At 42.6% G+C, this 24936-nt stretch overlaps 1 protein-coding gene across 3 annotated transcripts in view; it reads right to left on the bottom strand.

Moving 5' to 3' along the window:
- Positions 1-449: 449 nt before the first annotated feature.
- MCOLN2 (mucolipin TRP cation channel 2) overlaps positions 450-24936 on the bottom strand; it is a 61317-nt gene continuing 36830 nt past the window's right edge. For all 3 annotated transcript variants that reach the window (XM_030866091.3, XM_030866097.3, XM_030866101.3), the window contains 7 exons: positions 22907-23019; positions 21568-21717; positions 20300-20401; positions 20074-20196; positions 5154-5360; positions 3640-3761; positions 450-1277 (listed from right to left, as the gene is read on the bottom strand). In XM_030866091.3, the coding sequence (XP_030721951.2) occupies positions 1241-1277; positions 3640-3761; positions 5154-5360; positions 20074-20196; positions 20300-20401; positions 21568-21717; positions 22907-23019 (854 nt within the window). In that variant the 3' untranslated portion in view covers positions 450-1240. The remainder of the gene's footprint in view (positions 1278-3639; positions 3762-5153; positions 5361-20073; positions 20197-20299; positions 20402-21567; positions 21718-22906; positions 23020-24936) is intronic.

The raw sequence follows: 24936 nt of genomic DNA, 5'->3' as shown, positions 1-24936 counted from the left end.
AGACTTTAATGGCCTTAACTGGAAGACTTTCCTGGCCTAGATTTGGTGTGGGCACATGAAGAAAGTATGGGGGCATGGAAAGAGGAGTGGGGCACCAGAGGGACTCTGGCAGGGGCTTGGTGGGGAGGAGGATAAAAAGAGGGAGAGCCCTGGGATGAGAGTCCTACTTAATTCAAACCCTACTCTTCACCAGTAAATTTAAAATAGTTGACCCCTAAAATAGCTCAGGTATGAACTAAATCTATGCATGAAGTGATCTTAATCTGAAGTCATTCTCATAAATATTTCTTGAATAACTAGCCCCTATATCTCCTTCACTGCTTTTAAGAAAGTGGGAAATCCCTTTTGGAGACCAGATAGCTGATAGAGATGTGATCCGAATTTTTCACTAAGTAGATGTTAAGAGACAATACATTTTTAAGAAGTAGTAGGAGTTCCATATGTTATGATAAAAGTTAATTTAATTTATTTGGGAAAAAATACCATCTTCCTCGCTTGACAAGGGTAAATCCCCACCACGGTGGAGTTTGGTTGTTAAAATGAATGACCACTGCTGTAGTATAATGTCCACATGTCATGTGTGTACAATCAACAATTAGCACAAGTAGTAACAAGGTGTCCAAATGACTGTTTCCAGTTTATCCCACTGACTTTGCCGACAGTTTCATATCATGCTGAGAAGAGGACCACAGGAAAATAAGCCAAGAAATGTCCATTGCAAGAGGTCTTTTTGTTGATTTAAGTGTAATCTTCACAAAGCTTAACAGTTCTCCAGCTCTGAGTGCCTAAATTGTTATTGCAACCAATTTCAGTTTTGTGCAGACCATGAATTAACAAATGTCTTCTAACCCAAGAATCACTTTTAAGACAAACCCGTATTTGATGATAAACTCATATCTTCAAATGCATGGCTTTAAACACCATTGTTTTGCACACTCTGAAATGTGATTTTTTTCCATCCCAACATTGTGATGTCATAAATTAAAAGACTAATACAGAATTTCACCAGCACTGCTCTATTACACCAATGCCCAGTAGTTGACTGTGGTCTAGTCTTCATCATCCAAGTTTATAAAAAGGAATTTTGAAACTTCAGTTCTATTCAGACAGCTCAGAGCCAGTCCTCTTTCCCACTCCACAATCAGTATTTTTGGAAGTGCTGGTCCAAGCCATTTGGGGGCCCTCTTCATTGTCACTTGATATGGAGACCTGAAACCCGATTATCTTCAGCAGGAGGATTTTAGTTAATAAGCATCAAGTGGTCATCGCTTCCATTCCTGTAATAGAAAGGAAGGCAAGGAAAGAGAAAAGAGAACAATGGCTTAAAAATCTTTGAGATGGAACAGGAATACATACTCTATCATGTAGGCATACATAGGTTATTGGCATGCTGAGTGTGACATTTAAGAGGAAGAAAACTTAAGAAGGACAATTTACATTATTGGAGGTTTGACTAGTTGCTTTTGGTCATTTTGAGGAGCTGCCTACCCTCCATCTCCCTTTGACAAAGCTTCTCAATGGCTAGAACTGCAGATTTTCCTCCTTGTGGTAGAGAAGAAAGGTTAACTCTGTATCTGCTCAACCAAGCACATCTCTCCCAAGAACCAGATCACGTTAGAACTAGAAGAGGTTGCAGAGGCTACCTGTTCCACTCTGATGACACTGGAGGAACCAAGAGGTTTAGGAAAGGTCAGGGGACACATTCAGTAATTGGCAGGGTCCCAAATGAAAACCCAGGTGTTCTGACCATCAGGCTAGGGGCTCAGTCAACTATTCAAGGGAGAATCAGTCTGTGGGAGATGGAATCTGTGGTGGTTGCTGGACTGCTTGGTTGAAAAAGAGCAACCTGGCCACGCTCCAGAGTAGGTGGAGCTGTGATCGCTGGGTTGCATGTCATGGGCACTGGAGGGGCGCCCAGACACCAAGTCTTATGATGCCCTTATTCCCCAGGTTCCCTCAGTGAGGTCTGTCTCCAATACGTACTCTCCATTCATAGCCTTCCTCAATTTTATTCCATTCTTAGGTTTCCGGCTGTTAAACACATCCAGGTGTATTTAATTTTTGGTGATTTCAAAGTCATCACTTGTTCCAAGGCCCCAGTACAACCCATTTCCTTCATCAGGCCCTATGACCCTCATTGACTCTCTGCAGGGTCCATCCAGACTGCCCTAGGTTCCAGGCTTTGATCTGATTATTCAGCTAAAACTGATCTAGCTGACTTCACCCATGACGACCTTCAACCACTTCTGTTTTTATTTTTGATATCCTCTTTTTTCAAAACTTTCAGCATCTTAGTTCTTCAGCTGATTTCCTTTGGTGGACTCTTCTGTTCCATTTAATCCTTTCATTCCTCACAATGGGCAGACCTGCCTCCGCACCAGGCACCCTTTCTACAACCCTTAGCATGTCTTAGGGAAGACTGTCTGCTGACGTTGCTCTGTTCTTCTCACCACTCAGGTCCAATCTTCCAAGTTCACTCCTTAAATCTTTCACTCATTCCATATGGCTGCAAAGAAACCATTTAACAACCTCCCAGGGCTTTTTGTGGTATAAACTGAGGCCCAAAAATCAAACACCAAAACCTATCCATTACTTTCTAGAATTCACAACCACATTCTCAAATGCTTTTTTTTTTTTTTTCTTTACAGTCAACTACATATTAGAAAAGCAACTTTGAGAGACTTTCCTTATAATACAAGGTGCCTCCTAGGAGGCAGCTGCCTATAAAGAAAAGTAATTTCCCTTTATCCTTGCTTCCATGGCAACACTTCAATGCTCTGAGAGGATAAACTGTGATTGTAAAAACTTAACTCTTCTCAGAAGACCTCATTTCATATTTACCAGACATTCTTTGGAAATGCTCCAACATACCATTTCAAATCCCAAGTTGCAGTATGAATTGATTAACGGAAAATACATCCTGGGATTTTAAGTAGCAATTATGTTCTCCCATCTTCCTTCAGGAATCTGGTTTAGAGAATCCTTCTCGAAACACATGAGTAGGGGGTACTTGCAGTTAACAACCCCTACTCCTGACTTCAGACGAAAACAAACATGGGCATAATTAAGAAAATTATCCTCATCTGACCCCCTTTCTAGTCCCCCAAGCCACTATGTGGAGGCTTTGCCACTGAGGTCCAGACTATTTTTGCCCGTGCACTGATGAATGGCGAGCACACAGCAGGTGATCAGCTGATTTGTTTGCAGCCAAGGACACGTACGGCTTCCTCTCAAGCAGGTTTCCTGCTCTGCTCAAGGAAGGTTATTTGTACCACAGATTGCGAAAAGGGGAAAACACCTTTGACGTTCCCAGAACTCCATCTCTAAAAAGAAGAGCTTTGACCTCTTCCTTTGGCCAGCTCACCCTCTCGACTTCAGGGACATAGCTCATGCCTTCTCAAAACAGTCTCATAATATTCCCAAGAGATTTCAACCATGTCATGTACCTTTCTACCTTGTTCTATAAGAAACAATTCATTTCTAAAGTCAATTACAGTGGGAGGAAAGCAAAGAGGGATGCATTATTTCCCCCAGTCAGCTGATTCCTGAGTGTAGCATTTGACCTGGGAGGACCCTTTGTTAAGGCAGCAGGGCGTCTCATCCCGGGAGCACAGAGACCCGACTGAACACAGTACTGACCTCCTCAGACAGCAGATGCAGGACAGGAAGGCTGATGACTCTTTCTGACACTTCTCTTTGCTACCACACTCCTTCAGGAATTCCTGAAGATCCGTGGCAGGAAACCCATTCTGTTGGTATTTCTTTAAAAAGTACACAGTGTTGTTACCTTAGTTATACTGAGAGAAATTGCTTCTTGTCAACAAACCAAATCCATCTCTGCTAAAATAAAACTCTCCCACGTTGCTAGCACAGATCCAAGAACTGACATTAACAATGATCAATCATCAATCAATCTATCAGTCCCTTGAAAGCCAAGCCAGGGTCACCATGGCTTGAACAGAGAGCCATGGGAACAAAGAGCCATCCAGAGGAAAACTCCAGAAATCAAGCCATGGTGGGGCAGGGGAGAGGTGTGTTAATTAAAGGAGTGAAGGAAATAGAAGTCTAAAGCTTTCACGTTAATTGCAAGACCAGGTAAGACCTCCTCTTCCCCACACTGCCCATAGAGTCTGGCTGGGAAGTAATCCCCATTTCTTCTACTTTTGTAGAAGTTGGTCACTTAGTGAGGTAGAAGGCAGTAGGTCCCTCCAAGCAGACATAAAGACCCTGAGAGACCCCTCCCCTCACACTTAGCGAGGTCATCCACCAGGTCACCGAGGCTTGGCGCACTCACGGGGACACGGCCGCGTCAAGGACAGGCTCCCACTGTGAGCAGGGCACTGCTCATCCCCCCACGGCCAGCCCCGCTGTGGAGCCAACCACCCATTCCCACAGGAACACGCATCTCCTTGCTCACAAAGTGCTCAGAAGTATTTCCAATGGACTGGCTTCTTCTGAGATAGTCTGAGAAGGGTTCAAGAAGAGGACAACACCCCAAGACACGGACATGGCACCCCTGGTTGCTCAGATGCTGGCCCCGAAACAGGATTTTCTGAGCATGACCATCTGCTGCGGAGACACCACTGCCCCCGAGGCAGCAGAGCTTCCTTCATGCTACACGTAAGTTAAATGGACCTAGTCTGAAAGGACACACAACCCACCAGGTGGCTTAGGAAGGCAGGAGGCTAAACAGCCACAAAAGGCTTAGCTTTTAAAATGTAAAGGAAACCTGCACCACACGAGCGGCATCCAGTGTATGAGGTGTGCCAATATCTGGACACTTGTCAGGATGACGGTCACCCCTTATCACTGAAACTTACTACTCCAAGTCTAAGTTCCGGGACAGGCAGGTACACCTGTCAGTGCCAAGACCGACAGCCCAACTACTTGATTTACCAAACTCAGCCCATCTTTACCCATTTCCTTTCTCTTTCCCACCACACCTCCAAACCAATCCACTGGGCACCAGGGACAATGTCCTAAATGCATATTTAAATTAACCTCCAGCATCTAAAAAGTTTCTTTTCTACAAAACCTCAAAATCTAAGTAAAACTACAGTATTTTAAGTAAGTAAAATATTATAGTATTTTCCCATGTTCTGATCTATACAGAATTTGCAATAGTTTTTTGGCAGGAAATAATAACTGCTTACCTTAATGGTGTCATAAGAATCTGTAATAATTGCAATGAAAAGGCTGAGAATCATATATATGAAAAGACTGATGAAGGAATATAAATACAGGCGACTGAACAGCCACACCAAGAGGCTCTTCTGCTGGATGTGAGCAAAGGTCGCATACATGTCATCACCGTTGACCAGGGAAAACAAACACTCAGCAACCGTGTTCAGATTTTCAAACTGTGTGGGGGAGACCAAAAGTAGCTTTTGAGACATATTAGCCAAAGAAGCAGAGAAGTATCTAGTTAGCTGGTTTTGTTGAAGTTGTTGCTGCCATTGTTATTAACATTCACTTTAGGGAATCTGGAACACCACGCGTAGGAAAGCGTTACTCAAAACTTTCCTCCACACTCACAAAGATCATCTCTTGACACTTCCCTCAGTTTTTTTCCTTTGCACTTTTTATATTTGTGGTCATATCATCTAACAATTCTGGATCCAGATTCTTCTTTCTTTTCTATTTAACATAGTCTTATGTTATTCATACTTAGCATTTGCTAGATAATGGAACCACTCCTTGGAAATGTCAAATTTAACTATTTCCCTTTCACTGGACATGCCAGTCATGTTTGCTATTATAAAGAACAATGCAATGAACGTTTCTTAGCATAATGTTTTTTTCCTATTACTAGGTCTAAGCAATTAACTTTTTTTTTTTTTTGGCTGCATTGGGTCTTCGTTGATGCATGCAGGCTTTCTCTAGTTGCAGGCTTTCCCGAATCAGCTGCTCCTTTAACCCTGTCCTGTCTGAGCAAAGAACAGACGCCCTCAGGTGAACTACATGCAGAGGCGGGGTCAAATCCAAAGCTGAACCCCGGGAGCTGTGCGAACATAGAAGAGAAAGGGAAATCTCTCCCAGCAGCCTCAGGAGCAGCGAATTAAATCTCCACAATCAACTTGATGTACCCTGCATCTGTGGAATACCTGAATAGACAACGAATCATCCCAAACTGAGGAGGTGGACTTTGGGGGCAACGATATATATATATATATTTCCCATTTTCTCTTTTTGTGAGTGTGTATGTGTATGCTTCTGTGTGTGATTTTGTCTGTATAGTTTTAGTTTTACCATTTGTCCTAGGGTTCTGTCTGTTTGTTTTTTTTCTTTCTTTTATTACTTAAAAATTTTTTTCTTTTTTTTTTTTTTTTTTTTTTTTGCGGTACGCGGGCCTCTCAATGTTGTGGCCTCTCCCATTACAGAGCACAGGCTCCGGACGCGCAGGCTCAGTAACGATGGCTCATGGGCCCAGCCGCTCTGCGGCATGTGGGATCTTCCTGGACCGGGGCATGAACCTGTGTCCCCTGCATCGGCAGGCGGACTCTCAACCACTGTGCCACCAGGGAAGCCCCTAAAAATTTTTTTCTTAATAATTATTTTTTATATTTTATTTTAATTACTTTATTTTATTTTATCTTCTTTCTTTCTTTCTTTCTTTTTTTTCCTCCCTTTTATTCTGAGCCATGTGGAGGACAGGCTCTTGGTGCTCCAGCCAGGCATCAAGGCTGTGCCACTGAGGTGGGAGAGCCAACAAGTTCAGGACACTGGTCCACAAGAGACCTCCCAGCTCCACGTAATATCAAATGGCAAAAATCTCCCAGAGATCTCCATCTCAACACCAAGACCCAGCTCCACTCAACGATCAGCAAGCTACAGTGCTGGACACCCTATGCCAAACAACTAGCGAGACAGGAACACAACCCCACCCATTAGCAGAGAGGCTGCCTAAAATCATAATAAGGCCACAGACACCCCAAAACACACCACCAGACGTGGACCTGCCCAACAGAAAGACAAGATCCAGCCTCATCCACCAGAACACAGGCACCAGTCCCCTCCACCAGGAAGCCTACACAACCCACTGAACCAACCTTAGCCACTGGGGACAGACACCAAAAACAACAGGAACTACAAACCTGCAGCCTGCAAAAAGGAGACGCCTAACACAGCAAGTTAAGCAAAATGAGAAGACAGAGAAACACAGAGCGGATGAAGGAGCAAGATAAAAACCCACCAGACCTAACAAATGAAGAGGAAATAGGCAGTCTACCTGAAAAAGAATTCAGAGTAATGATAGTAAAGATGATCCAAAATCTTGGAAATAGAATGGAGAAAATACAAGAAACGTTTAACAAGGACCTAGAAGAATAAAGAGCAAACAAACAGGGATGAACAATACAATAAATGAAATTAAAAATTCTCTACAAGGGATCAATAGCAGAATAACTGAGGCAGAAGAATGGATAAGTGACCTGGAAAATAAAATCGTGGAAATAACTACTGCAGAGCAGAAAAAAGAATGAAAAGAATTGAGGACAGTCTCAGAGACCTCTGGAACAACATTAAATGCACCAACATTCGAATTATAGGGTTCCCAGAAGAAGAAGAGAAAAAGAAAGGGACTGAGAAAATATTTGAGGAGATTAAAGTGGAAAACTTCCCTAATATGGGAAAGGAAATAGTTAATCAAGTCCAGGAAGAACAGAGAGTCCCATACAGGATAAATCCAAGGAGAAACACGACAAGAGACATATTAATCAAACTATCAAAAATTAAATACAAAGAACAAATATTAAAAGCAGCAAGGGAGGGCTTCCCTGGTGGCACAGTGGTTGAGAGTCCGCCTGCCGATGCAGGGGACACGGGTTCATGCCCCGGTCGGGGAAGATCCTGCAGGCCGCAGAGCAGCTGGGCCCGTGGGCCATGGCCGCTGAGCCTGTGCGTCCAGAGCCTGTTCTCTGCAACGGGAGAGGCCACAACAGTGAGAGGCCCGCGTACCGCAAAAAAAAAAAAAAAAAAAAAAAAAAAAGCAGCAAGGGAAAAACAACAAATTACTCATAAGGGAATCCCCATAAAGTTAACAGCTGATCTTTCAGCAGAAACTCTGCAAGCCAGAAGGGAGTCACAGGACATATTTAAAGTGATGAAGGAGAAAAACCTACAACCAAGATTACTCTACCCAGCAAGGATCTCATTCATATCTGATGGAGAAATTGAAACCTTTACAGACAAGCAAAAGTTAAGAGAATTCAGCACCATCAAACCAGCTTTACAACAAATGCTAAAGGAACTTCTCTAGGCAGGAAACACAAGAGAAGGAAAAGACCTACAATAACAAACCCCAAACAATTAAGAAAATGGGAATAGGAACATATATATCAATAATTACCTTAAATGTAAATGGCTTAAATGCTCCAACCAAAAGACATAGATTGGCTGAATGGATACAAAAACAAGACCCATATACATGCTGTCTACCAGAGACCCACTTCAGACTGAAAGTGAGGGGATGGAAAAAGATATTCCATGCAAATGGAAATGAAAAGAAGGCTGGAGTAGCAATTCTCATATCAGACAAAATAGACTTTAAAACAAAGACTATTACAAGAGACAAAGAAGGACACTACATAGTGATCAAGGGATCAATCCAACAAGAAGATATAACAATTGTAAATATTTAGGCACCCAACATAGGAGCAACTCAATACATAAGGCAAATACTAACAGCCATAAAAGGGGAAATCAACAGTAACACAATCATAGTAGGGGACTTTAACACCCCACTTTCACGAATGGACAGATCATCCAAGATGAAAATAATAAGGAAACACAAGCTTTAAATGATACATTAAACAGGATGGACTTAATTGATGTTTGTAGGACATTCCACCAAAAACAACAGAATACACATTCTTCTCAAGCGCTCATGGAACATTCTCCAGGATAGATCATATCTTGGGTCACAAACCAAGCCTTGGTAAATTTAAGAAAATTGAAATCGTATCAAGTATCTTTTCTGACCACAATGCTATGAGACTAGATATCAATTACAGGAAAAAGTCTGTTAAAAACAAAAACACATGGAGGCCAAACAACACACTACTTAATAACCAAGAGTTCACTGAAGAAATCAAAGAGGAAATCAAAAAATACCTAGAAACATATGACAATGAAAACACGACGCCCCAAAACCTATGGGATGCAGCAAAAGCAGTTTTAAGAGGGAAACTTATAGCGACACAATCCCACCTTAAGAAACAAGAAACATCACAAATAAACAACCTAACCTTACACCTAAAGCAATTAGAGAAAGAAGAACAAAAAAGCCCCAAAGTTAGCAGAAGGAAAGAAATCATAAAGATCAGATCAGAAATAAATGAAAAAGAAATGAAGGAAACGATAGCAAAGATCAATAAAACTAAAAGCTGGTTCTTTGAGAGGATAAACAAAATTGTTAAACCATTAGCCAGACTCATCAAGAAAAAAAGGGAGAAGACTCAAATCAATAGAATTAGAAATGAAAAAGGAGAAGTAACAACTGACACTGCAGAAATACAAAGGATCATCAGAGATCACTACAAGCAACTGTGTGCCAATAAAATGGACAACCTGAAAGAAATGGACACATTTTTAGAAATGCACAACCTTCCAAGACTGAACCAGGAAGAAATAGAAAATATTAACAGACCAAACACAAGCACTGAAATTGAAACTGTGATTCAAAATCTTCCAACAAACAAAAGCCCAGGACCAGAGGGCTTCAAAGGCGAATTCTATCAAACATTTAGAGAAGAGCTAACACCTATCCTTCTCAAACTCTTCCAAAATATAGCAGAGGGAGGAACACTCCCAAATTCCTTCTACGAGGCCACCATCACCTTGATACCAAAACCAGACAAGGATGTCACAAAGAAAGAAAACTACAGGCCAATATCACTGATGAACATAGATGCAAAAATCCTCAACAAAATACTAGCAAACAGAATCCAACAGCATATTAAAAGGATCATACACCATGATCAAGTGGGGTTTATTCCAGGAATGCAAGGATTCTTCAATATATGCAAATCTCTCAATGTGATAAACCATATTAACAAATTGAAGGAGAAAAACCATATGATCATCTCAATAGATGCAGAGAAAGCTTTTGACAAAATTCAACACCCATTTATGATAAAAACCCTGCAGAAAGTAGGCATAGAGGGAACTTTCCTCAACATAATAAAGGCCATATATGACAAGCCCACAGCCAACATCATCCTCAATGGTGAAAAACTGAAAGCATTTCCACTAAGATCAGGAACAAGACAAGGTTGCCCACTCTCACCACTCTTATTCAACATAGTTTTGGAAGTTTTAGCCACAGCAATCAGAGAAGAAAAGGAAATAAAAGGAATCCAAATCAGAAAAGAAGAAGTAAAGCTGTCACTGTTTGCAGATGACATGATACTATACATAGAGAATCCTAAAGATGCTACCAGAAAACTACTAGAGCTAATCAATGAATTTGGTAAAGTAGCAGGGTACAAAATTAATGCACAGAAATCTCTGGCATTCCTATATACTAATGATGAAAAATCTGAAAGTGAAATCAAGAAAACACTCCCATTTACCATTGCAACAAAAAGAATAAAATATCTAGGAATAAACCTACCTAAGGAGACAAAAGACCTGTAGGCAGAAAATTATAAGACACTGATGAAAGAAATTAAAGATGATACAAATAGATGGAGAGATATACCATGTGCTTGGATTGGAAGAATCAACATTGTGAAAATGACTCTACTACCCAAAGCAATCTACAGATTCAGTGCAATCCCTATCAAACTACCACTGGCGTTTTTCACAGAACTAGAACAAAAAATTTCACAATTTGTATGGAAACACAAAAGACCCCGAAGAGCCAAAGCAATCTTGAGAATGAAAAATGGAGCTGGAGGAAATCAGGCTCCCTGACTTCAGACTATACTACAAAGCTACAGTAATCAAGACAGTATGGTACTGGCACAAAAACAGAAAGATAGATCAATGGAACAGCATAGAAAGCCCAGAGATAAACCCACACACATATGGTCACCTTATCTTTGATAAAGGAGGCAGGAATGTACAGTGGAGAAAGGACAGCCTCTTCAATAAGTGGTGCTGGGAAAACTGGACAGGTACATGTAAAAGTATGAGATTAGATCACTCCCTAACACCATACACAAAAATAAGCTCAAAATGGATTAAAGACCTAAATGTAAGGCCAGAAACTATCAAACTGTTAGAGGAAAACATAGGCAGAACACTCTAGGACATGAATCACAGCAAGATCCTCTTTGACCCACCTCCTAGAGAAATGGAAATAAAAACAAAAATAAACAAATGGGACCTAATGAAACTGAAAAGCTTTTGCAGAGCAAAGGAAACCATAAATAAGATGAAAAGACAGCCCACACAATGTGAGAAAATATTTGCAATGAAGCAACTGACAAAGGATTAACCTCCAAAATTTACAAGCAGCTCATGCAGCTCAACATTGAAAAAGCAAACAACTGAATCCAAAAATGGGCAGAAGACCTAAATAGACATTTCTCATAAGATATACAGATTGCCAACAGACACATGAAAGAATTCTCAACATCATGAATCATTAGAGAAATGCAAATCAAAACTACACTGAGAAATCACCTCACACCGTTCAGAATGGCCATCATCAAAAAATCTACAAACAATAAATGCTGGAGAGGGTGTGGAGAAAAGGGAACACTCTTGCACTGTTGGTGGGAATGTAAATTGATACAGTCACTATGGAGAACAGTATGGAGGTTCCTTAAAAGACTACAAATAGAACTACCATATGACCCAGCAATCCCACTACTGGGCATATACTCTGAGAAAACCACAATTCAAAAAGAGTCATGTACCAAAATGTTCATTGCAGCTCTATTTACAATAGCCAGGACATGGAAGCAACCTAAGTGTCCATCAACAGATGAACGGATAAAGAAGATGTGGCACATATATACAATGGAATATTACTCAGCTATAAAAAGGAACGAAACTGAGTTATCTGTAGTGAGGTGGATGGACCTAGAGTCTGTCATACAGAATGAAGTAAGTCAGAAAGAGAAAACCTAATACCGTATGCTAACACATATATATGGAATCTAAAAAAAAAACAAAAACAAAAAGGTCATGAAAAATCTAGGGGCAAGATGGGAATAAAGACACAGACCTACTAGAGAATGGACTTGAGGGTACGGGGAGGGGGAAGGGTAAGATGGGACAATGTGAGAGAGTGGCATGGACATATATACGCTACCAAACGTAAAATAGATAGCTGGTGGGAAGCAGCCGCATAGCACAGGGAGATCAGCTGGGTGCTTTGTGACCACCTAGAGGGGTGGGATAGGGAGGGTGGGAGGGAGGGAGACGCAAGAGGGAAGAGATATGGGGACATATGTATATGTATAATTGATTCACTTTGTTATAAAGCAGAAACTAACACACCATTGTAAAGCACTTATACTGTAATAAAGATGTTAAAAAAATAAAAAATAAAAATAAATTCCAGAACAACAACAAAAAGACAAGGGACAGTATCTAATCTGGGTTTCTAAATGGTAACCACGGCTTGTGAAGATCTCCTAGAATGAGAACAGCCCAGGGCCTGGATGCCAGTGAGAGTGAGTGCAGGGGCCCAGGACTGCAAGGAATCCACAGGAAACTGAGGAGGAAACTGGAGAGAAAGTAAGTCCAGAAGGGGGCGGGGGAGGGATCTCTGCTGGACTTAGTTCTAGACGAGGCGAGTTTGAGGGGCCAGGTAGAAGCGGTGACATGAGGTAGTTAGCTGGAGGCTGACTGAACACGTGACAGCCCTGAGGGGCAGAGCTGAGCAGGGGCCGGTGTGGAATGTCCCCGGAATCCCTCAGCCCCCATCTGGCTTACGTGGTTGACAAATGACTGCCACATCGACTAAAAGCAAACAGCAGGTGCTTAATGAATGAACATCTCTGGGGTCAGAGGGTTAAATATTAGATGAATGCGAAAAACTTCTATGTAAAGAATGATAATGACTTAATAGGCAAAAGGCAATATAGTTTTCAGAAACGCAGATGCAACAAGTTACTGTAGAGTTGGGAACCAATTCTGTCCTTAGTGGTGGGGGCCTATACATCCATCAAGTCAGTAAGTGTGGCTTTGGGGGCAGCCAAGTCCCTCATGAATGTCTCTGGGACATTTCCAGTTGGCAGTCGTGCTACTAGCTCACATGCAACACAATAAAACCTCCTACCACCTGAACCCAGAAAACGTGCTGTCCTTCCAAATTTCCCTATTTCTGTCAGTGATTCCAGTCTCCTACCAAAGAAAAATTACTCCAAAATAATCAGGTGCTTAAAACTGTGTGTCGCTTATATGTGGAATCTAGAATATGACACAAAGGAACCTATCTACGAAGCAGACTCATGGACATAGAGAAAAGACTTGTGGTTGCCAAGGGGGAGGGATGGAGTAGGAGGTTTGGGTTAGCAGATGTAAGCTACTATATAGAGAATGGATAAACAACAAGGTCCTACTATATAGCACAGAGAACTATATTCATTATGCTGTGATAAACCATAGTGGAAAAGAATATTGAGAAAAGAATGTATATATATATATATATATGTATGTATAACTGAATCACTTTGCTGTACAGCAGAGATTAACACAATATTGCAAATCAACTATATTTCAATTTAAAAAACACAAAACTGTGTGTTGAATCCATTTATCTTCGCTGCTCTACAATCCAATAAGGTCTGTCTATTCCTATGATGCTTCTCTGACCCACTCGTTCTACTCCATTAAAAAAAAAAAAAAAAAGGGACTTCCCTGGTGGCACAGTGGTTAAGAGTCCACCTGCTAATGCAGGGGACACGGGTTCAAGCCTTGGTCCGAGAAGATCCCACATGCCGTGGAACAACCAAGCCCGTGTGCCACAACTACTGAGCCTGCGCTCTAGAGCCCATGAGCCACAACTACTGAAGCCCGTGTGCCTAGAGCCCGTGCTCTGCAACAAGAGAAGCCACCACAATGAGAAGCCTGCGCACTGCAATGAAGAGTAGCCACCGCTGGCATGGACTTATACACACTGCCAAATGTAAAACAGATAGCTAGTGGGAAGCAGCCGCATAGCACAGGGAGATCAGCTCGGTGCTTTGTGACCACCTAGAGGGGTGGGATGGTGAGAGTGGAAAGGAGACACAAGAGGGAGCAGATATGGGGATATATGTATATGTATAGCTGATTCACTTTGTTATAAAGCAGAAACTAACACACCATTGTAAAGCAATTATACTCCAATAAAGATGTTAAAAAAAAGAGTAGCCCTCGCTCGCCGCAACTAGAGAAAGCCTGCACTCAGCAATGAAGATCCAACACAGCCAAAAATAAATAAATAAATGAATTTATAAAACAAAATACTGTACGTTGAATCCATTTATCTTCCCTGCTCTACAATCTAATAAGGTCTGTCCGTTCCTATGATGTTTCTCTGACCCACTCTTTCTACTCCACTCTGATGTCAACACTTACATACTTATTACAGAAACCTCCAAGGAAGCCTTCTTTACTTCAGTCTCTTCAGCTTCCAGTTCAAGCTGCAGTAAAATCTAAACTTCAGAGAATATAGCCTTCAAGGTCATGTCTCTTGCTTAACAATATTCAAAGTGTGGAGGCAAAGCAGAAATCCAAACCAAGAAGTTTGGAGTAAGGTTCCTCCTTTGTGTGGCCTCATTCCATCCCTTCATGGCAGTATTAACATCCTGTGTGTGCCCCCTTCTCTCACAACACCCAGCCATCTTCTCCGTCTTTAAATCATGGGATTTATTCTCTTCATCTGGTATGTTCGTTGTTGTCTGTGTCCGATGAAGCCAACGTTGAAGGGCCATTTCAAAGTCTGCATCAAGACAGACTGCCCTGGCAGCTCTAGCCTGCTCTCTGTGTCAGGAAGAACCACAGAGGAAACTACTGGTTGGTCTTCTGATTGTTCTCTACACGCTTCTCTGTACCCCAGCCAACAAGCAAACACCAGGTCCTACCCTCCCTGCTCCATGGCTGGATGCATGGGGTAAAGTCTGTAACCAAGGGAGAGTACATAAATGTACCCCAGACAAGAATCATGCCCATGGTCTCTCTGAACAGCAGTACTAAAGTCGCTCTCTACAGAGATCTGGAGGGAACATCCATCTGAGCAAATCACTTATTAATATGCAGGTAATTTACCAGTAAGACAGCCAGTTCCCAGACTAAATAGTTTCCATCCCCACCACTAGCCTTAAGACAATGAAATTCAAGTTGGTTTCTATGGACGTCAATTACAACTCTGACAGCACCATTAATCATTCATATTTCTCAGAGTTTCTTTTGGAATCTGGCCAATTCCTTTCTGTAGTGTCAAGAACCCCTACAAGTCTGTGTTTCGGGTTCCAGAATTGCAAGTTGGTGGGCACAAAGCAAATTCATCCCTTAGTTTCCTGTGTAGTTACTTAGAATCAGTCTAGACACAAAATCCATCTCAGCATTAATGTTATTCAGCTCCCTCTTCTCTGGGCATGTGAGATTTATTTTAACCCACCAGAAAGTTAAACAGAGACCCAATAAGGTAAGTCATTGGAACATACTCTATCATTTCGTCCCACAAGAAGTGGCTGTGAGCCAGTTCCAGTGGCCAAAATCCATAGTAGAAATCAGCTTTTAAAATACCCAAGGTGGAGAACAGTATGGAGATTCCTTAAAAAACTAAAAATAGAGTTACCATATGATCCAGCAATACCACTACTGGGCATATATCCCGAGAAAACTCTAATTCGAAAAGATACGTGCACGCCAATGTTCATAGCAGCTCCATTTACAATAGCCAGGACATGGAAGCAACCTAAGTGTCCATTGACAGATGAATGGATAAAGAAGATGTACATATATACAATGGAATATTACTCAGCCATCAAAAAGAATGAAATCATGCCATGTGCAGCAACATGGATGGACCTAGAGATTATCACACTAAGTGAAGTAAGTCAGACAGAGAAAGACAAATACTATATGATATCACTTACATGTGGAATCTAAAATATGATACAAATGAACTTATTTACAAAACAGAAACAGATTCACAGACACAGAAAACAAACTTATGGTTACCAAAGGGGAAAGGCTGGGCGGGGGGGAGAAATTAGAAATTTGGAATTAACAGATACATGCTACTATATATAAACCAGATAAACAATAAGGACCTACTGTATAGCACAGAGAACTATATTCAATATCTTATAATAATGTATAATGGAAAAGAATCTGAAAAAGAATACGTGTGTGTGTGTGTGTGTGTGTGTGTAACTGAATCACTTTGCTGTACACCTGAAACACTGTAATCAACTATACTTCAATAAAAAAAATTAGAGACTAAAAAAAAATACCCAAGGTAAGGAGAAATAAGGTCCTAATGCGCTTCTGGTCTAGAAGGACTGCATTCATAGGAAATTGTTTTTTGGTTCTTACAAGCTTGTAAGTCCTTGGAAAGCAGATACTGTTGTGTCTCTGTTTCTGGTTCACTCAGCAAACTTGCTGAGTCCTTACCATGCTCTATGCACCACACTCAACACGGGCAATACAAAGAGCAATAATCCATGGTCCCTGCCCTCCAAGAACCTGGGCTAGAAGAACCCGACAGTGTTTGGTGCATAGTAGACATTTAATAAATATGAAATGAATATCTCCATAAAGGGTCCTCCCAGGTTCCAGAGGAACATAGTGAGAACCCAAGCATTTGTTCCACAAATGATAATTTTGCAGTTGAGCCAAAAAGAACTTTCATTTGAATGAAAACATAACCTGCAATGGCTTATGTCAGAGAAGGACATAAAAATCTGCTTCAAGAGCTGGTGCTAAGAACCTCATGCAGCATTCAGATAAAACGTTTTAACCAGCTAATAGTTGTTTCGAATAAGAGAGGTGCTTGGCTAAAAGCAGAGGCCTTGAGAGCACAAATGTAACACGGGTGCTGCTGAACTTTTACCGAGGGCAGCAGCCAAGTCCAACGATTTTTCAGTGCTTTGCCTTCTCATCTGTAAAATGGGGACAATGAACGCAAGACAATGGTTTATTCCTCGGAAAGTCCTCGGGGAAACGTCAAAGCCACATGAGAGTAATGTTCCTCCTTCCCTCATCTTGAATTATTAAACATCAACAGTCTCCAGCCCGCCGTGCCCAGACATTTTGAAAGGGCGCTGTGCCAACACCCATTAGTGCTGGAGTCAACATTGGTGGGACACTTCTTGTATTTTTATACTCTTTCAGTTGAACCATTGAAATCCGACGTCTAACCAGAAAATTCAAAGCTGAAATGTGAGATTCCTGCTGCCATATAAACAGCAGGGTGAAATTCTAGTTTTCCTGATACCTCCTCTTTAGAGTTTTTTGTTTGTTTTTTTAAAGAAAGAGTTAGCTTCCACACCCAAGCTAGCTGTGGTTCTAGAAATTCTAGAAAATGCTCATGGTGCTGTTTTTCAAGGCTCCAGGCAATCCTGAAGGTCTTCTGATTCAACAGATACTGACTGACTGGCAGAACCTGAAAATTCCGACAAGTTGGGTTAATTTGGAGAGGGACGTGCAGGGGCAGTAAACATTTCTAACTTCAGACTCAAAGAAGAAGTAACACAGAGAAGAAAAGCACATAAGTCCAGATCCAGACTGAAGGTTTTCTCATGCTACTGACTAGTGCATTCACTGAATTAACTCAACTCCATTTCCGCAATATATCAGCCTGGCTAGAGCTGGGAGACGGAAGCCATAAACAGACCTGCTAGACAACCCCAGAGATACAGTTCTTATCTCTCTACTCCTCGGGGGGAGAGGTGAAAGGCTGGCATTAAGTAAGAGACACAAGTCAAGAGGTGAAACGTCCAATATGGCAGCCACCAGCTACAGGTGCCTACGGAGCATCTGATGCGCAGCCGGTCCAAAGTGAGATATGCTGTCGGGATAAAATACACACCACATCTCAAAGACTAAGTACCTAAAACAAGGAATGTAAAATATCTCAATGTTTTATATTGCATACAGGCTGAAGTAATATTTTAAACATATTGGGTTAAATAAAATACATAATGAAAATCAATTTCATTTGTTTCTTTAAAAATTTTTTTTAATGTGACTACTAGAAAACTTAAAAGGATAGACATGGCTCGAACAGAACTGAACATATGAAAATGCAGTCAGACTCACAAAGCAAACAACATCATTGTTCACAAGGTAACCTTGATGCAAAGAAATAAGACTGATTACTTGGCTTTCCTCTCACGGCTGATCTACTCTTGAGTCAGACTGAATGCTCTCTTGTAATGGTCTGTTTTAGATAATACCAAGAAAAGAAGAAAAGCCCTACGGGGTATTGCTCAAAGCATGTGTATTAGGGTCAGGCAGACCTGGGTGTGCGTCCTATCTCTGCCATTCACTAACTATACAACCTCAGGAAAATTAACATATTAAGATCGCTATTTTCTGTCAAAGGATATTTCTCCACAGGGCTACTGGAAGGGTTAACCTAGCAAGGGAGGTAAAGAACATGGGCACCATATCTACCTAGCACACAGCACTTCAGAATGGTAGCTAGTTTAGTGAAATTCAAGCAACATTTTCTGAGCACCCTCCAAAATAATGATGGCGTAGGGAAGGCGGAGGGCAGCGGAGATAGGACCGCTTGATTCACGGGCCTCGGAGGCTCAGTATTTATGCCGCGTGGCGCAACACTGCCCTCTAGTGGCAAAAATGTGGCAAAGCAGCCAGACCATAAAAGAAGCGAGGAAGAAAAATGTACATTTTCCTGGGCACCAAGACAGTTCTCCGGATCAGAGAGATAACATCGAAGAACAATTTTTACTCATGAGTCACCTTTAAAGCAGTGGAATGGAACTGGAAAGCAATAAGATTACCAAGATTTACTAGTAACCCAGAGATTAGCACTTTGTTGATTATACAGTTTCTCAGATAGGAAAACGGTAATTCTCTTTGGCCATATTAAATGAAACACTTAACGAGGAGCAAGCCTGGGTGGATGCCAAGTTACTAAGATTTATTTTAGTAGGACAATACCGAACGTTTGAGTTTTGTGGACTGCTCGATTTTTGTGAAGAGTTTGTAAACTAGATTTGACTGTGTTTTGTTTAATGCAACGACCACGGTCAAAACTTAAGGCTGAGCTGTTATACCAGCATCATTATATTTTTACTTCTCTCCTGGTAGAGCACCTAAGCCAAGATAACAGTACTCTGGGCTATCGACGAGATTAAATGAGAGAGAAGAGAGAAATGCTTAGTATAGCATCAAGTGTTAGCTGCTATTAGTTTTATTTTTGTTGTTTCTGTTGTTCCGACTGCCAGAGGCCCATGGAAGAAAAACTGTGAGATGCAGTCATTGCTTTTACTTTTTTTGGTTTGAAAACAAGGCCTACCTCATTTCATTTCCTGCTGTATCTTTGAATCAAATTTATCATTTTAAAACAAGAACAGCTGAACATAACTTTGATGTCCTTGAGCTTATGATACTGACTGAAGTCCAGCAATAGTTTAGAATTCAGATACTGACCTTTAATAAGGCACTAAGAGGACACTGAAATCAAAACCACCTGCAAAGGCAAGATGTGTTATCATTTTAATCATAAACCTAACATGGTCATTCTGGCCAGTCTTTATCCTCCTCCAGTCTCCTCAGTTAACTTGGATGAAAACCTTAATACTTTGAATTAGAAAGATTTTGTAATACTTTTCCTCATTTAATGTTCATTTTTATTACAGTGATCTCACATCCAAACACTTCTTACTTGGTGACAGGCTGGGTTCATATGTGACCCCTTAAGCCAGACCCAGACAACCAGGAAATGCGCTTTCTGGTTCCCTGCAGTTCTTGTTTCAATATCTCGAAGCCACTTCAATATCCGGAAAAGGGAAAGAAAAAGAAAACTGATGCAAAGATACATGCTTACTGATGTCCAGGTTATGTGCTGGAGAAAAGTGGGATGAAGGTCAGTGCTGGAAACCCACATTTAAGGGTCTCAAGTGCTTCACGTGTAGAAGGAAGAATGAGGCTACACACCTTGTCATGATACGGTCCTAAGACAATCCAGCCGCAGAAGGTGTAACCCAGATAGATCATACCGGCACACGCGCAGAAGCGAAGAACTTTTGGCAGTGAGGCTTGCATTGTTAAAATGAGCACCTGAAAAAAATCAGCACAATGGGGGGGAATTAAAAAGTAGCTACTAGAGCCCAAAGAAATGGACCTCAACCCCAGTGGTGCTACCCAACAGCCACATCCTTACATTATATGCTTGGAAGTAACCCAAGTATCTGATGACGCCGACCCAGACAAAGAGCGTAGATGTTCCAAGCAAAATGCTGCACAGATCGTAATTTGTGAGATTCTAGGGAATGAAAAAAACAGGCATGAGTAAAATATTCTACTCCACTCAGCTTATGAATCTCGCTCTAAACTGACAAGAAGGGACCGCCTGCCTCTCTACAGTGATTCTGAGAGTTTTCACACTGAAGAAGGAAATAATACAGAGCACAAATTCCAAATGTGTTCCTCATTTCCTTTTAGTATTAAGATTGGTTGAACTGAATTCTTAGTCAAATAGTATCCTGAAATAGAAATTGCATTTACCACTGACCTAGGCACTAAAGCACATAAACTAATGGTGTCTGTTAAATATCAAACAATACCTTTCAGCTACCTTTGAAAGAACGCTCCAGCGTGATTTGCCAACAGTTCCTGCTCTCAAGGACTCTAACTGAGGAGACGCACACACAAGCGTAATTCTAATACAATACGCTGTGTGCAGTGACACAATGCCGGGCTTGTCATGGAGGGCTTCCCGAGGGCGTGACCCCTGAGCAGTGCTGGGCCTGGAGGACAGGCTAGGGGAGTCTTGCAAGCAAACGGAGAGAGGCTGAACAGGGCCCAGTGCTGAGAGCTCGCAAGACGGGCCAGAGGGGCGGCACTGAAGGGTCAGGGAGAGCGAGGGCGGGAAGGGAAGGCAAGGAGGCAGCTGCAGCGATCGAGGTCAGAGAGGAAGACGGCCTGAAGGAAGCCGAAGCAGTCAGGCTGGACAAGACGGAGGTACCTCGAGGTCAGGAGGGAAAGCTGGTAAGATTTGCTAGCTGACGGCAGAGCACGGAGGAGAGAAGTCAAGACTCAGGAGACTACATCGACTAAGTTACCCAAAGAGCCAGGCGCCTAGAGGCACTCAAATATTCCTGCCCTTGCGCCACCCAGCAGAGCCCCCATCACTCATGGATGGGCACCTCGGCTCTTGACGCGATGGGTTCAGGGGCCAGCTGCTGCTTTTGCAACTTAAACAAAAACAAAGCCCGCCCAAACCACCAGTCTTCTCCAACTTCAGTTCCTATTCTGAAGATGCTGTCAAGTTTCCTAGAGGCTATTCACAGGAGTATCACCTTCCACAGAACAGCCGCTTCTTCATTTTCCCTTCATGAGAAACCAAGTCGGAGGAGGCACTGCATATCTTACCGTATTTGAGACCATCCAGAAGAACAGAAAGAAGGTTTACCATGGGCTGCCGCTTACCTTGGCTTTAATTTCCATTTTTAATATGGATCCGATTATCGACATTAGGTCGCTGACAATCACCAGGATATACCATCTGTTGATGAACTCCCATTGGTCGGCGTTACACACGCATCGCTTGTACTTCTCCAGGAAGAAATTTAAGAATCTCTGCGGCAAACATTTTAAAAAGCATTTCTTACAAACCACACCGCCCTCTGGAAGGAGAAAAGCGCGAAACAGTGCTCTCGCCTGTCCAAAGACACGGCATTGCCTTTTCCAATGCGAGGGATCCTCACTTGGAGGGTGGAGATTACAGCCCACACCTTCCTCCACCATCCACCCCGGCTAGAGGTGAGCATGCCAGTTAACTAAGTGACTCAAACACGCAATGCTGTGCTCTCCCTCCAACAGACTCTTGTTGAAATAGCTAACACAGAGAACATTCCAAACACTTTACATATTTTCAACGCATTCAACCAGGCGACAACCCTACAAACTAGGCACCATGGACACTTCTTTCCAGAGGAGGCAACTGAGACATGGGGCGGCCAAGCCAGGACTTGAGTGTAGGCAGTCCGGCCCCCGAGCGTGTGCTCCCAATGTGCCACCCTCGCATCGGCAGAACCCAGACCCCGGCTTTGGATTCAGAATGTCAAGTGGCTTGTGGGGTGCGGGAGGGTGGCTAAGAGAAGTGGATATTTACAAAACAAGTCGACACAGGCCAAGCCCTGGAAACACAGGGCTTTCCTCTACATATGGTGTTCTGATGACTTCCTATGTCCACTGACCCCAGTCTGTATTCACGTACATGCCACACACCAGAATAAGATTTGTGGTGAGCTAGGGTAGACATTCACAAGAGCCCTAAAGGGTAAAAAGGTAAAATGAAACTCAGGGAAGAATTTTTAAACTAGTTTAAATAATAGAATAAAGTCTTTTATGCTTCATTAGAACCCATTTACCATGCCTCCCTGTCAGAATGAACTCTGATTTGAAGACAAAAGATGAAACCCACCCATGTTATTACTCTGTTCTTAAGATCACTCCTGAATTTAAAAGGGTCTCATTTATTCTAGAAGCATTCAAAAGCTTGACCATTCACCACTGTGCATCTGTGCTTATTAGCTCAGGCTTAAGCAGTTATGATCGTCTGATTCCACCTGACATGCCGGGAGCTTTGACGCACTCTCTACACCCCAGGTTGATAATGCCTCATAGCGGGACAGTCACTCAAAGGAATCCAGTTCAGTCAAGGGCCCCAGAAAGGGCAGGATGACCCAATGTCAAGGCCCCACTGTTTGGACAAACTGCAGGGGGAGGTCAGGAAGGGAGGGAGGAAATTCCGACACACACTTACCTTTCGTAACCTTAGACCCAGAACAATGGATCTTGTGCACAGAATAAGAGATGCCAAGCAAATCACAATGACAAATGCATCGAACACCAGGACATACTGAGTATTTTTCTGAACTGAGAAACGAAAACAGAATTCAAATGTCAAACACACCTTACTTGGGAATAATTTACAAACAAGATGGCAGCTGGAAAATAAGATCAAATGATAAACGCATCAGAAACAAATCACGCTGCACTCATTCAGAGGTTCACAAACAAGGTAATCATTCCCTGATGTCGAGTTATACATTTAAAAACATATACATTCTTAAGAGATGTACTAAAGTGTATTCATAAATATTTACTCTAGAGTGGAATTCAGTAGAAGGCGGTCCATTTGGGCTCCATTCAAAAGAGGCAAAACTACTGACATACTCTGAGTTCTTTCACATAAAAACAAACATCAAGTCCTCCATTAATGGGGGAACACACGTTTTAAAGTCCCACCACTCAGAATCCCCATTTCTGCTTCTCAACCTTACTCTGTACTTTCCCAGCAAAGAGTGCCAATTCAATACGCTTTTTCTGCATGTGGGAAAAAATCACTTCTCAGAATGAAAGTAAGGAGAGTAGTAATCAGATTTTTGCCTTGGAACACAGTAACACAGGGAAGGCACTGGAAGAAGATGAAACTAACCTTCGCTTCTCTCAGACTTCATGGTATTGTCCCAAATCCCAACCACGGCTCTCCCCTGCCCGGCCCCTGCTCACCCGCTGTGGTCTCATCAGCTGCCGCCTGCTGCTTTCTCCCGGTCCCCAGCTTCCCCACCCTGAGGCCACTCTCTTCCTCCTTCCCTGCTCCTACCAGGTGCTGGAGCTCTCTCCCTCCCTCTCTCCTCTCTCTCTTTCTTGCCTCAGGGACTTCGCACATGCTGATCCCTCTGCCTGGAACAGCACCCCTCCCCATCACACATGGGGATTATTCAGCTTTGGGTTTCAGACCGAGTATCTTCCTCCCCACAACAGCACAGGACAATTCTCTAAATTCCCATCCCCATCAGCCCTCCCCCCAATACCCTATCGTAGCCCTGCCCATAAGTATACACACCTACATCTCCATTTACTCCCCTCTGCTTGATGGTCACTGAGCTTATAGTTGTGTTTTCAAAGACAGCACAGCAAGGAGCACAGAGACAGTGTGAAATGAAAAAGGACACAGTCTCTGGAGCCTGAGACCTGGGTCTGAATCTCCAGCCTGCACTCAGAAGCTGTGGAGCCTTGGGGAAGTTGCCTCAGTTTCCTCATCCAAAAAATGGGTAGAATGAAAAGAATACCTATATTATAGGGCTGTCGTGAGGCTTAAATAAGTTCACACATGAAAGCACTTGGAGCAGCCCCATGCACACAAGAACAGCAAACTCAGTGGTTATCATATCATTCAATGTCCATCTCCTCCCGGACATGATTGGCTCTGGGAGGCAGGGACTGGGTGTGTTTTATTCAGCATGACAGCGCCTGTGCTTATGTGTGTCCCCATAATGCTTCAGTACGCTTACAGGTAAGTGCAGAGACCCCAGCAGAGCACAGGAAGACCACTGAATAATCTCAGTCAGAACTCGTGAAGGTCTGAGCGAAGTCAGAGGCAGAGAAGGCACACAAAGATGAGGCACAAAGTGGCGAAAGATGAAGAAGAGAGACTCAACCTGGTCTTTAATGGGACTTAGGGAGTAAGGAAGGACTGACCAAGAATGACTCCTTTCCGTCTGGGGTCAACTGAGCTCAGTCTGGACATTCATGACAAGAGCGGACAACTTGCTGGCAGCTGAAACCATGGGTGTGGACACAGCCAGTCAGAGAGATGACAGAGCAGAATGCACACTAGGAAGGATGGGAAGGCGGGGGAATTAGGAGAGGAGATGCACTCAGGAACCAGATGGCGAAAGGCCAGGGGAGAAGGAAGCAGCGCTGGGGACAGGCAACCTTCAGGAGAGTCTAAAGTCAGGGTGTTCCACAGCGACACCTCCGCAGAGAAGGCATTTAAGAGAAAGATGG

This window comes from Globicephala melas, chromosome 1, assembly GCF_963455315.2.
Source record: "Globicephala melas chromosome 1, mGloMel1.2, whole genome shotgun sequence".
NCBI classification, from domain to species: domain Eukaryota; kingdom Metazoa; phylum Chordata; class Mammalia; order Artiodactyla; family Delphinidae; genus Globicephala; species Globicephala melas.
Note: the sequence above shows the minus strand (reverse complement) of the source record. Positions and strands in the feature narration are given on the sequence as shown.